Source organism: Vanellus vanellus, assembly GCF_965231255.1.
Source record: "Vanellus vanellus genome assembly, chromosome: 1".
Classification (NCBI taxonomy): Eukaryota; Metazoa; Chordata; class Aves; order Charadriiformes; family Charadriidae; genus Vanellus; species Vanellus vanellus.
Window position 1 is genome coordinate 103,820,716 of NC_138905.1, and position 13,393 is coordinate 103,834,108.

The 13,393-nt window shown below is 46.3% G+C and overlaps 1 protein-coding gene across 1 annotated transcript; it reads left to right on the plus strand.

Annotated features, from left to right (window-relative positions):
• Positions 1-3,127: 3,127 nt before the first annotated feature.
• Positions 3,128-12,958, plus strand: LOC309676172 (uncharacterized protein; the record flags this gene model as incomplete). Its single annotated transcript, XM_082488664.1, has 6 exons — positions 3,128-3,188; positions 4,043-4,321; positions 6,312-6,560; positions 9,971-10,108; positions 10,725-10,844; positions 12,292-12,958. The coding sequence occupies 6 exons, from the start codon at positions 3,128-3,130 to the stop codon at positions 12,450-12,452; spliced, it is 1,008 nt and encodes a 335-aa protein (XP_082344790.1). The 3' UTR covers positions 12,453-12,958.
• Positions 12,959-13,393: the final 435 nt, after the last annotated feature.

The following is a 13,393-nucleotide window of genomic DNA, read 5'->3' on the forward strand; positions in this document are numbered from 1 at the left end:
ATGAGTATGAATCTTCATCAGTCTCTGGAGTCCTGCTGCCCCCATACAGAAGCATCTCTTGGGCTTGCCTCCCCCTCCCCCCCGTTCCTGCCTTGTGGCTCCTAAGAGCTGCTCAAACCGTGTTTAAAAAAACGTCTTGTGCATGAATAGCTGTCGGTGTGGATTGGATAGGATAAGCTAACATGGATGCAGGTGTCTTCCCCCCTCCTGGTGCTGCACAGGGCAGGGTGTAGCTGCCCTGGCAGCCTGTGGTGTAGCCGTGGCTGTGCCATTCCACCACAGGGGAGGCATGGAGGGATAGATGGATGGAGGAGCAGACTGCTGGCAGCCACCCGTGTTTCCAACCCGGGGCCAATACTGGAGCAGGGAGCTCTGAGCAGCAGCCGGCAGAGCCGGCTCTGTGCATCGCTGGAGCTGTGGGCTTATTTTCTGCTTCTACGCATTGAGTTTCTGTCATTTAGCTCTGCAGCTTCCCTCTGTGTGAAGTGGTGTATTTCCCCAGTTACGTGCTGATGTGCATTAACAATAGTAAAAATAGGTGCACTGCTTACACTTACCAGCCTATTTAAAGGAAGATTTTCAGAGCTAGTTTGTACAAATTTACTTTGTAATACTTCACAGCTTATTTCCTGCTTTACTTACCAAATCAGGTTTTCCAATCTCCTGTGCTCCACCAATGCCTCATGTCATGTAAGGAATGAATCTTCCTTCTCCTTTCATGATGTTGTCAGTGGCTGAACGGACAAAATGGCCCTGTGAGTTTGCAGCTCACCAAGTAAAGAAGATTTTAGTTCACTTTCTAACTAGAAGTTCTTCGCTCCCCCACCCCCCTTCTTCTACTTGTGTTTTCTGTTAAGCATCACAAGGTGTTTTTTGTCTGCAGTAATCACACAGAACTTTATGACTTTATGCATCTTTATATAAAAAGGGGAAGTGAATTTTCTGGCTAGCCAAGGGTGTTGTGAGTGTTTATTAGCCAATGGTAGAAACTACTGTCTAATCTCATCTAAAAAACTTGCTATATATGAAATTTGAGAGGGTTGCTCTTAAGAGGAGGCTGCTGATTGATGACAACACAGATTGTGCATGTGCTGTCATCTTTATCCTGGCTGTGATTTCTTTTTTTTTTTTTTGAAGCCTAATGGGACTTCATATACTGCATGATGTATGGGGCACTTGCAGTCAGAAATATTGAACTCATAAATGTACTCATTTGCCCTGGAGTCACTGAGAGGGAGACTAAATACAGGACACCGCAATGTCACAGTCATGCAGAGTCACTTCTGTAACAACAGAGCTACAGTAGAAAGGCCGTATTTTTCTTTGATTTTACTGCAAATCCGTAAGTGAGCTCTGTGAGGCTGCTATCATTGGCTGGAGGAGAAGGTGAACTTTTGCTGGATTTGGCTGTATGCAGACCCATTTTGCATTTTATTGTTTTTCTGAGATTCTGAATATTTAGGGGGGCTATTTTGAAGGCACCCTGCACATGCTGTCTCTTCCGTCTCGTGTCTCCACCATAGCACTGCAACTCTAAGCTCTACCAGCTTGCCCTTCAAGCATGAAGGTGAAATGAAGTTGAATGTGCACATCCGAGGCAGATGGTTGGCCCTAGTCTTGCAGTGGTATTTGAGAGAGATTTTCTTCATGTCACTTCAGCAGCACAGAAGGAAATGAAAGTGTTTCTTACTGTAAATACTTTTCTTTTCCCCCCTTTCTCTGCACTGCTGTGAGCATCTGAAGACTCACTTCACTGCTTTTCTCAGAGGTGGCTATTTCTGTCACATCTTAGATCAATTTGGGCCTGTCCTATGCACGTATGATAAAGACAGGATGGTGCTGTGGCAGCCTTGAACAGACTTGTAAATTTTGGACTCTGGGAGCAGGAGGCGAGATGTAATTGTCATTGTTAAGAAATCAGAGGGACCAAGCCACTGGCTGAAATGTGGAATTATCAAGCAGAGCCAAATTGTTTGAAAAACAGTGCAGACCACAACACAACAGGTTTAACCATTTCTCAGAAATGCACGCATACATGTAATTCCACCACGTGGAGCTTCCTTAATGGTCTGTGTCTATGTCTGTGTCCAGAGAAACAGCACGAAAGCGTAAGATTCCCAGCTGCATCCTGCACTGCTGTCACAGTTATTGCTTAGCACATCTGCTAAGAATATTAAAAAATCCAGATGTTGGCTCTAATGCTGTGGCAGGTTTACTTCCTCCAGTGAGTGAGAGGGTTTCTGTTGTGTTACTTGTGTAATCCACCTCGGCACTCAGTGCAAGATGCCAGCATGCTTTAAGCTATCTCAACAAGTGCAAAAAAAGTATCTGGCCTTATGTGTGGCCCTGTAGATAGCTGGTCCACAGTGGTTCTTCAAGACTGCCTTTTCAGACTCGTCTCTAGCATCTGCACTCCAAACAGAGCCAGGGTGGCTTTGGGGCTGAATTCAGTCTAGTTTTGCAATGCAACTTAACCTCCCCTTAACTTTTATTCTTTGCCTGGGGCGGCTGTATGGAGCCCTTTCCTGCCTGGCAGGTACTATTCGGTCACTGGAAGAGCGCAGCAAAGTTCAGGCTGGTGATGTAGCCTTTGTGTACAGAGGGAGAGCCTTCTCCCACTCCTCCTGCTGGTGAGACTCTCTGTGAGTGATTGTGGTTGGGATTTCAGAAAAACAGCTGGTCTGCACGTGCGGTGCTTTATCTGACTGGACTGATTTCTCTTCCCTGGGTGTGGATGCTGTACTTCAATAAACTGAAAAAGGTTGAAAGCAATAGGTTTTGCCTTTACCGGTATCAGTATTAGCATCTTCCTAAACAGGGTGAGCTGACCAGGGGATATTTTTGTCTCTCCTCACCTCTCAGCTCTGTTCTCACACTTGCAGCTAGCTCCAAGGTGCAGGACTTTGCAGAGCACATTGTGGCTCATGTTGGTTCAGCCCGAGTTCAGTCACCCAAAACCTTGCAGGTCTATTTTGAAACATTATTCAGTCTGTCCACTATGGAGTTTCTTTTCTTTTTTTTTTTTTTTTTTTCACTCTTGCTTCTGACATCATTTCCTGAACGCTATATTCACTGAGCTCTGTAGCCAGATCGTCTTCTCAGCATATGATGCAAGGAGCTCTTTAAAATGGATTTCAGCTCTCCTTTTATTCTGCAGTGCTTGCTGGTGATAATAACTGTTACTCATGGTAAGTGGGATTTTTCTTTATGAAGCTGGCATAGATTTGCCTAGATGAGCAGACACCTTAATTTTGCTCCAAGATCTTTTACGGACTCTACCAGGTTTGGGGAGACATCAAATAGTGTAACTGGTAATGCATGAAAGGGGCAGTCAGACCAAAGTAAGACAGATTATTTTTTTTTAGTAAATGAATGATAACTAACAATATAGTACTTTCTCAGTGTACTGCGTCTGTAAAAGCATTTCAGCGGAGAACGTAAGGTCCTTGTAAGCAGAACGCTGGCTGGAGGGGCTGGAGAGCAATGTGGTCCTGCTCCTAATGCTTGGTGTGACCTTGGGTTAGCCCCTGAGAAGCTCTCGCCCTGCCATTTCCCTGTCTCTGTTTTGTGTACAGCAACTTAATAATGTGCAAGGATACTGTGAGACTAATTCAAGTTAATACTGTGACCTTACTGATTGGGTAAAAGCAGCTGTGCAGGCAGCAGTTGGGTTTGCTACCCGCTGTACAAGATCCATGGCATCGATTCCCTGAGGATCTTCCTTTGCACAGTCTCTCAGCTCTGAGGGGGGGTGGTAGATGGTCATGTCAAATTTGGGGAGAGAAAAGACCAGCTGCTCAGCCTTTATCACCCTCTGCGCATGGTGTGCGCACCACTCACATGTTATCAGAGGGGAAAGTTGGCCTTTATAGAAGGCTTCCCACTCCTCTTATTTTCAATTACTGGTGACCCCAGCCTGTCACTAGGGCTGGGTCTGTGTCTCTTACGTCTCACCTGGGCTTTTCCCTTTCTGAGAGGCAGTTGAGAGGGGATGGATGGACACGGCAAGCTTGCTGCCCACACTCTGTGCCTCTCCTTTCAGGCTCTGTCACCTCAATTGGTGTGCTCAGCGGTGGCTCAGCAGTCTTTTCTGTGGGAATTCAAAGTCTGCAAAACCTCTCCAGAATGAGCAAGAGGGATGTGAGGTGCTTGACAGCTGTCTTCAATGACACTTTATTGGCCTACTGTGGTGCTTCTGCTGGCAGATGCCTGAACTTGCAGAACGGCTCCCTAGTGCTGAGGAGTGTGGAGAAAGAGGACGAAGGAAAATACGAGTTTGTCTTTCACAACACCACCAGATTTTTTACACTGAAAGTATTTGGTAAGTGGACTTCTTAGCAACAAGGAGCTTTTGAACTTGTGAGCCTGGCTGGAAGCTGGTGCCTTGAAATTCTTCCTAGGAGACCACTTGAGCTTGCGGGAGCTATAGGTGCCTCTGGAACAGCTTTGTAAGTCTCTAGCGCCTCAGGGAGCAGTAACAGTGAGTGTAAACTAAGGGATGCTGTTTGCATCCGAGTTGTCAGTCTCTCCTGTCTGTTGAGCCTTCCTTGAAGTGGCCAGTCAGTCGAGCTACGTGCTATTTCTCCCCGATGTAAGAGACAGCAGCATGAAGTGTTTGTAAAGTTGAGCCTACAGTATGTAGACGGAGATTTCAGTCCGTTTCCAGAGTACTTTTCCTGATAGCTCTCACAAAAGCTCTCACTGACTGACAGCATTTTGCTGCCTGTGGATACGCTTTCTGAAGGAGTTAACCCTACCTGACTTGGCTCTGGAAACTGAACTGGACTACTCTGCAGGTCTGGGTTGAGGCATGCTGTTTTTTTTTTACCTGCTTCATGCAGCTGAGGAAAGGTACTGAAGGAATCTGGATGTGACTTTCTGATTCTTAGCTGTCCCTGAGCATCTTGGAGGGTCAGCATCTTATGGGTCTGCTCAGAGACCAGTGATAGGTACCTTACCATGCCAGTCTCCCTACTGTCCTCCCTGTGGCCTCAGAATTGGCTGCTCCCTTTTGGGTGCCTGCTCATCCATCTGCGGGGTGGGAAGACAGAAACAAAGTCGCCCCCGTACAGGATCCAGCTCATTGCTTGGTTAATATGGAGAAGGCTTAAATGGCTTTGCCCCCCTGCTGAATAGCACTCCAGCCAGCCAGCGATCGTTGCTCTGGTCCTCATCTCCACCATTCCCTTTGCAGGGCTTTCACTGACACAGGCTTCTAAGAGAAATTGAAGCGTATGAAATTGTAATGAAAATGTCTGAGCAAACTGGTCTCAGTGAAGACAAATGAATCCTTATACCTTTTGGGCGCAAACAGGCGGAACTGCTGCGGAGAGTAGGTCAAAGATGTGACTCCTTGGCACGAAGATCAGGGGCTTAGACTGGAAGTAGGCAAAGACTGCAGAAGTGTCCTGGGTTTAACCTCCATTTCAGTGGATTTACTTTGGGAACTTTTGTCTCCTCCTTGAGTTCTGTTGCTACACCTAAGTCAGGGAAACAATTTCACAGCAAAGATATTCCTGGAGGCAGTGAATTTTAGCTGAAAATGATGTTCTAGTTGAGGAAAGTGATTTCTGAGCTTGTTTAAGCGGATATTTGCAAAGTTGCTCTCAATGTGACTCTTACTGTCATAAAACCATACCACTTCTCTGCCTAGTCTGTATTTGCAAAGTGGCAAATGTAGGAAATAGATTGGCTCCTTGTAGTAGACTGAAAGAAATTCAGGAAAAAGTAGTAAGATCAATGATTCATTACTTGATTTTTAAATTGTCCTAATCTGGATCATCCTTTTTAACTGCAGATGTCTGGTGTTGATACCTATGTTTGGCATGATTTGTATTTGTTCCTCTCTAAAATGGAAGAAGAGGCAGAGTGACAGCAAAAGTACAAACCTCTGGTGGAGGAGAGGGCTGAGTCTCCTCTGAAGCTATGGTTGTCTGCTGATTACAGAGGAAGCCTCTGGCTGGCAGATGCTTTGGGTGTTTCCATCGACCTTCCAGATCAGGGGCTTTTATTTTTAGCTTTTTCAATTTCAATAAGGAAAATGAAGAGACGCCAGATGTTTGTGGCATCCCCAAAATAGGGACTAAGGGTCACTAGCAGGGTGGGGTGGGTACTGCTAAGCGTTTCAGGGCTGGGGACAGGCACCCAAGAGTCTGGTTACTTACTTCTGTGCTCCCTGGCTACCAGTAAATGTGGTGTTAGCAAGACTGCCAGTAAGGAAAGCTCCTGTTGAGCTCATGTTCACTGATGAGTCCACTCCTCACCTCTCTTTTTCCTCCCTGTTCCCATTGCCCTGTGCTGTGTGTGACCAGAGCCAGCCATTGGTATCCAATGCTTCCCTAATGGGACCGGAGAGTTGTCCTGTGATGTGACCAGCAACGAGAGCATCAGTTTTCAGTGGCTGCTGAATGGCACCATGCTGAGCGCCCCTGAAGCTTGTGTTAAGGACGGTGGGAAGAAGGTTCGCCTGGATAAAACCGTGCCCGGGGAGTTTGTCTGTGAGGTTTGCCATGGGAATAGCAGGACGAGGACCAGGCCTGTTGTGCTGTCTTGCAGCTATGGTGAGTAACAGAGTCTCCGGAAAATCTCCCTTTTGGTCTCTCGCAGCAGAAAACTAAGGAGTTGTTGCTGTCTGCATGTTTCTGAACTCTTCTGTCCTCTGGCAGCTGCCTCCCAGACTTACCACATCCTCCCTTTAGAAAGTGTCCCCTTGACTTCCTTCTCCCTCCTGTGTCTCAGACTGACACAGACTATGACCAGAGGAGGGGTGACAGTTTGATCCGGAGGTCCCTTTACCCGGCTCTGCAGCAAGGATGGGTCTCTATCTGTCAGTTTTCCTACTTCCCAGGGACGGAGACCGTGCATCCTCCTGTGCACCGATCCTCTATGCCGGTTAAGAAACACGAGCTGCTTCCTACTCTGACATTCATCCATTACCCAAACGGCCTTCCAGTTTCTGCATCATCCCTGTAAAAACACCTCTACTGGTTCAGCCGTGTTGCTGCTGGAATCCTCTGAGGTGTTTTGCCTCATCTCTTTGCTCCTTACCTAGGTCAGCTGCACAAGGATTTACCAGTCTATACAAATGTCTCTCCTTCAGCCCCACACCATCAGAGGTGGGGTAAAGATGTATGTCAATAACTTATGAAATGTGGGGTTTTTTCCCTCCATGTCCCTGCTCGGATATGTAGTTCTTTGGGAGGGCTGTGACTTTATCAGTTTGCAAGCTATCCATAAATGCCAAGTACTCTGCTTGAATGAGGCCATAGTTTAATGAGACAGAAAATCTGGATCCTAGGACTGATCAAAACTGCCAGACTCTCACAATGCAAAGCACTGGTCTGTGCTGTAAGCTCACATTTATTAGGAAAAAAAAAAAAATTAAAAAAATTGATTAGATATCCCTGGGTGTGATTTCACTTGTATCTCCAATACTGAAGGTTTTTCTCTTCTCTGGTAGCAAATGTGGTCATCGGAACTACATCAGAGTGGCATAGTTTAACCATAAGTTGTTTGACTAATTTAGCTGTAATTAACTTATCACCTTTCCTACTAGAGTAATTGTACTGTGCAACAGTACCTGGTATTCTAGAAATTGTCTGAGGTGCTCCAGCTCCACAGCAGATACTGTCTTTTCTTCTATGGTCGGCATACGGTTGGTATGAAAGCAAAATTACTGTCATAAACCTTGTATTGTGTGTGCTGGCATTCAACAGAAATTCCATGGGCTGTTCCTGCCTGACCGTGCTGGCACCGCTGGCTAATCTGTAATAGTTTGGCATTTGTGATTGTGGAGCGGTGATCTTAATTTTGTCTAGTTATAAACTGATCAGAGGTTGTTCGGTATAGTCAGACCCAAGCTGGCTGAAGCAGCGGGGAGTGAGGATGCGAACATCCATGAGCTGTTCAGTCCAGCCCTGTGGTAAATCACGCCAGTGCTGACAGTTACTTTTGTTTAGGCTGGGTGGCTGCCCAGTCCCCCGGGTGCGATATCGGTTCCCCATTTCCTCTTGAAAAGCCCATGGGGAAATTTAGTGATACCTCTGCTGGGATGGACACGCACATGAACATGCATTTGGAAGGGTCTGAGAGCAAGAAAGTAGCAGTGATTCTACTTTTTAGTCACCAAATGCCACCACATTTGCAAAAAGGGAACTAAAGCAATTCTGAGTACTAGTAAAATGAATTGAAGAGAGAAATTAGTTCAATTAAACTAATTAAAGACTAATTCATTATTTTTGTGGATTATCATTTGCTCTAGGCAAAGGGCTGAATATAGTTTTTCCATGGCAGGTGTAAGATCTATCTAAAAAGACCTATTTGGGCAACCTTTTGGCTGATGAAATTAATTTTGAATAATTATTAGCGTAAAACAATTTGACAGAAATACTGTAAACTTCCCAGGCACCAAAGGGCTCTGATCATGCAGGATCTAAAGCAGAGGATTCAGAAGTTAACAAGTCAAAATATTGTGTTAAAGATCAGTAACAAACAAGTAATAAAACAAGTACTGAATCAATAAAAGCCTTTTATATATGTTATCTCAAGAAAACCTTTTTAACAAATGGCAGATTTTTAGGAAAAAGTATTCTGGGGAAAAAAAAAACAACCCTCCAACATGGATTTATGAGAATATTTGACAATATCCTCTAAGCTGTCATCAAAAAGGAAATAAAATTATTAGGGAAATGATTTCTCATTTGCTGAAAGTTTAATTTTGAGTATAGATTTTTTTTGAACTTGGTAACTGTTCCTAAGGAGACTGGAACAAACACTCTGAGAGTACTTTGAGTATGTGTGATTTCACACACAGGAGCACCTGTTTACAGCTGTTTTTACTGTTCTGGTGAGTATGTGGACTATGAAAGCGTGTAGTAGGTCTGGGAACATTTGAAATGCTTCCCAGCCTCTGGGGATACACAGCAATTTGTGCATTTGGGGTGTCAAAAACAAGCTCCGAATAAGCCTGTTGGTTTCTGCAGTGTGCTGCTGTGCAGCCGTGTGCGCAGCCCAAAAGAAGACAAATGGTTCAAAAAGGGATGGCACAGGTTTACTTAAGGAGCTTTAAGGAATTTGTATGATAGCGATAGTTGAGCGGTATGTTTTTATTCATATGGGAAGAAGAGTTTGCCCCAGGTTGGTGCAAATTATCTCGGTGAAGGGGCGAGTCTGGGTGGGTGTCTCTCTTTGCCAGTCTGTGATACCCTCCATCAGCTTCCCTACTCAGCAGCAACGTATGTGCAAGTCTGACCTGTCAAGGCAACCCTGAGCAAGGGACCCTGAACGGGGTAATAATTAGCACTGACTTGTGTGTGGCCTTCTGCTCAGCCATCTGTAGGCTTCGCCTCCTGCTAGGCATTTTGCGTGATCTCAGTTGGGGAGGGGAATAAAGATAAATCCTTCCCTGGGCAGCAGTGAAGCTGGTTTCCGACAGCTCCGACTGGGGTGGCTGGAGTCTCTGGTGCCTGAGGAAGTACAGGCTCTGATCAGACTTGCTTTAAGGTTGGTGTAGTTGTTACGTGTCTTTCCAGAGTGGATCCTCTGGGGCCTAATACAAGCTCCGAGGGTAGACTTTGCAGCTTCTCTTTCAGCAGCAGATTCTAGCTTGGGTCTCCCTCCTCAGCTGACTATTTTCATAAAACTTGAAGTGTAGTATGTTTCAAACCACCACCTTCCCTGTTAAATTTGATTAAAATTTACGAATTATCGTGGGTGTTACTGGTCAGAGGAGGCAGAAACAAATGCGCACAGCTTAGTCACACAAGCCTCTTCTCTTAATGAAAAATTCCATACCGTAATTAAACGATGTAACATAAATCATGGTGTGCCACACTTCACAGCGTCAGCTCCCCAGATCCAAACCAAAGCAACAGTAATGCTCACATGCTCTAATCCGGCTGCAGGGTTTCTCCTGTTTGGAGAAGAAAGCTTGTCCACCCTGCTAGCTAATGATGCCATGTCCTTCTTGCAGGAGATCTGCTGCAGTACCCGTGGTTCATTTACATCCTGGCAGGGTGCGCAGGGGGTGCGGTTATCCTGGTGGTGGCTGTGTCCTCAGTCATATGTTGCTGCCTGAAGAGGAAACACAAGTTCATCCCAGTGCCTTCAGGTGAGTGGAGAATGCTCTTGTCCCCTGGAATGGGTCTCACAGAGGGACTGTATTTGTGCAGGCTGGAGTTGAAATAGCCTCAACATAAACTTATCTCAGCTGGGTGGCTACTTGTCTTCCAGCCAGCCCTCCCTTGACCTGGTCGAGCAGAAAGCTGCTTGCCGATAGGCAGCTGTTACAACCAGCAGGGTCTTGAATTAAGCCTTGCTTTTCCTTTTTTCACCTCATGCTTGCCACCATGTGCTCCTGGCCGGAAAGAAACGCAGCAAAACCTTTTCTAGGGGCAAGAAAATTGAGCCTCATTCGGGTCTGATCCTGAAATGACCTGAAGGATTTTGATATCAGTCCTTTGTCAGCACCAGTCCCTGAGTGCAATCTGCTCATACCCAGTTGAGGGCACCTCAAGCTGTGAACCTGCCAGCATGGCCAAGCTGGTCTCTGACAGGTTGGCAATGGCCCTCTGTACTTGGCATCTGTCTGCTCTGGGAATGGAGCCAGTGCTGCATGAGGAGGAGATGCAAGCATGTGTTGGTGGTCTGGCCTCGCAATGGTCACGCTGAGGCTGCTGGGATGTGGGGGACCTCTTTCCTTCAAGTCTCTGGTTTTGGTTTTACAGAGGAGGAGAAGGATGACGGACTAATCATGTCCGTGGTCTCCAGTGAAGGTGTGAAGAGCCCCCCCAATGGAGACCATGTTGAAGCTCAAGCCGCCCAGATCGACTGCCCTCCAAAGCCTGGTGAGTCCAGTGACTTGTTTTAAGTCATACAGATAGCTCTTTTGGGAGGGTGAAGGACAAAATGGATGTGCATGGCTGATAGGGGAGGAGCTGACTGTAGAGAGGGGCCTGGGACTCACTAGCACAGGGAAGATGCTGCATCTTGTCCAGACAGCAGAAATTGCAGCAGGTCATTTGTCAGTACCTTACTCGTGCTCGGCCTCTGCCCAGGAGTAGCTCTTGCTCTCACCCAGCCATGAGATGGAGCGGCAGCCGCCTCATAAGCAACCCGCAGAGGGGGCACTGCCAGCAGGCTGCAGACTGTCTGTTCCAGTATCTCCTGTGCTAAAATAACACATCTTAAAACCAGCAGCCCCACAGAACTTAGCAGTTTTCCTGCAATTTTTATCACACACACATATCCTTCTCATCAATAACATTTTATAAGAATGGGCATTGTTTTTGTAAGCAGTCATCTTCAGGACAGCATCCACCAATATGCTGAGCTGTAAACACAGCTAAATCCCATCAAAGTCAGAAGCTTATGTATTTCCGTAAATTAGGGCTGAAGTGGGGACACACTCACAGTTTAAATCCTTCAAAGAATCAAGAATAAAACCCCACAGCTTTAGCACAGTATGGTCAGGAGTGCAGCGATAAAAACCTTTCAGAAATCTCCTGTTCTGTGAGTGCTTGATATTAATACTCCACTTTTTGCATTATGTTTCCCTCAATTTTGTTTCACAAACACGAATGCTGGCAACACCTTCCTTAGTAATGCACCATCAGCAGTTGAAGTAGGTCTAGCAGAGACATCAGGAACTGGAGCAACATTACACAGGTCATAGCCTGGTCTCAGCACTGCTGTCTCCACTTCTGGTGTCCTTCAGCGTACCACGCAGAGCCTCTCAGCAGCTTAGCTGTCTAACTAGAATGCTGCTTTGCTCTGTTTCCAAAATATTAAATACTACTCATGAACATAGTGCAAGATAGGAAAAAAAAAAAAAAGTCATTCAGGTCATTGTTTAATATTAATATACTTAATTTTTTTTAATAAAAAGTTTACACATTGTTAGTTTGACTAACAAAGTATCCCATACTTAAATTTTCTACAAATAAGTAAAAAGCAGAGGTGCATGTGGAAAGTGTTCAGGTGAGAATGTATTAAATGTGTGCTGTTAGCCAGCTTTAATTACTCAGATGTAACTGAGTGGATTTGGCTTTGGTATTTTGGTATAGTTTGGGCAGTTGAGCCCAGAACGCTCCAGCACTGAAGCGTCTAAAGCCACGATGGACAGCCCAATAAAAGAGTAGGTACAAAGAAAATCGGACTTTGGCTTGCAGATGCCTGGGGAGAGGGAACTGAGCGGGTTTGGCAGCCTGCAGCATCAGGGACTGGGAGGAGGACTTTCATGAGGGTGAGCACAGCGCGGGCACTTATAAACCAATTCTCTCCCTTCTTTTCCAGATGCTGCCAGGACTGGTGAAGGTGTTGAGCCCCAGCTGCTGCTAGAAGAAAATTTACCAGTGGAGATAGAGCCTGAGGAACTGCCAGATCCACAGGTCATAGTTGATGTGGAAAGCCAGGAAAATGCCTCAGACTGTTTCCCGGATCCAACTGATGACTGATCTGGCATGCTTGCTGTTCCCCACCCTGTCTTGAAGCCTGCGACACCTGTCCTTTGCATCCCATAGTCTCATTGTATGTAAGAATTGGTCCATAGAATTTTAGCAGGGAAAAGACGTGAGGTGTCAGGCCTGGTAACCTCATTTAAAAAAAAAAAAAAAGAAAAAAAAAATAAGGAAAAGCACATGCGTGGCTTCAAGGCGGCACTGCTGTGGGCTGACAGGTTCACTAACAAACAAAACTGGGCAGCTCTTCAATGCTTTGCCTGTTAATAGACCTGAAGCTAAGCTGTGGAGCCCTAGAGGACAGCCTGAAATGGGACGGGTGGTTCCTCCTGCTCCCTGCCCACCCCACGCCTTGCCATGCCTTTGCCAACCAGCGGTTCCTGCAAGGGGCAAGGCATGACAGGCGGATTGAGGTGGCACCTGCCAGTCCCAGACAGCAACAGAGACCTGCCAGCAATTTCCTGAGAAAGCCTCTTCTCGGGAGATTTCAAGGCATTTTTCACAGGCCCTGCAAAAATAAAGCTCGATGGAGGTTTTGGCTAGGTATCTGCTGTGCCGGGTGTTTATCTGAATCGCTCCTCTGAGCTCCAGACCCTTCGTGATTTTGCCCTCGGTGCTTGCTGCGTGGGGCCGGGTCTGGTGGTAGGGGCTGCTGCGTGCAGACCCTGGGAGGTGACGCTGGCTTGCTCGCCTTTCGGTGCCCTGTAATGGCAGGGGGCTCCTGGTTTTACCTTTCGCCAGAACCTAACTGCTCGGGCTGCCAGTGAGCTAAAACATCTCTGTCGCTAGCTTGCTTGCTTGCAGCAGAAGGGTTCCTGGGGCTTGGGTGCGTAATTTTGGCAGAAGCGTTGATTATAATGCTGAGATCGTTCATCAGTGCAAGCATTAGTGCCTTTAGTGTAATGGTTTAGCTACTACAAGCTGATGAAGCTGGCCAC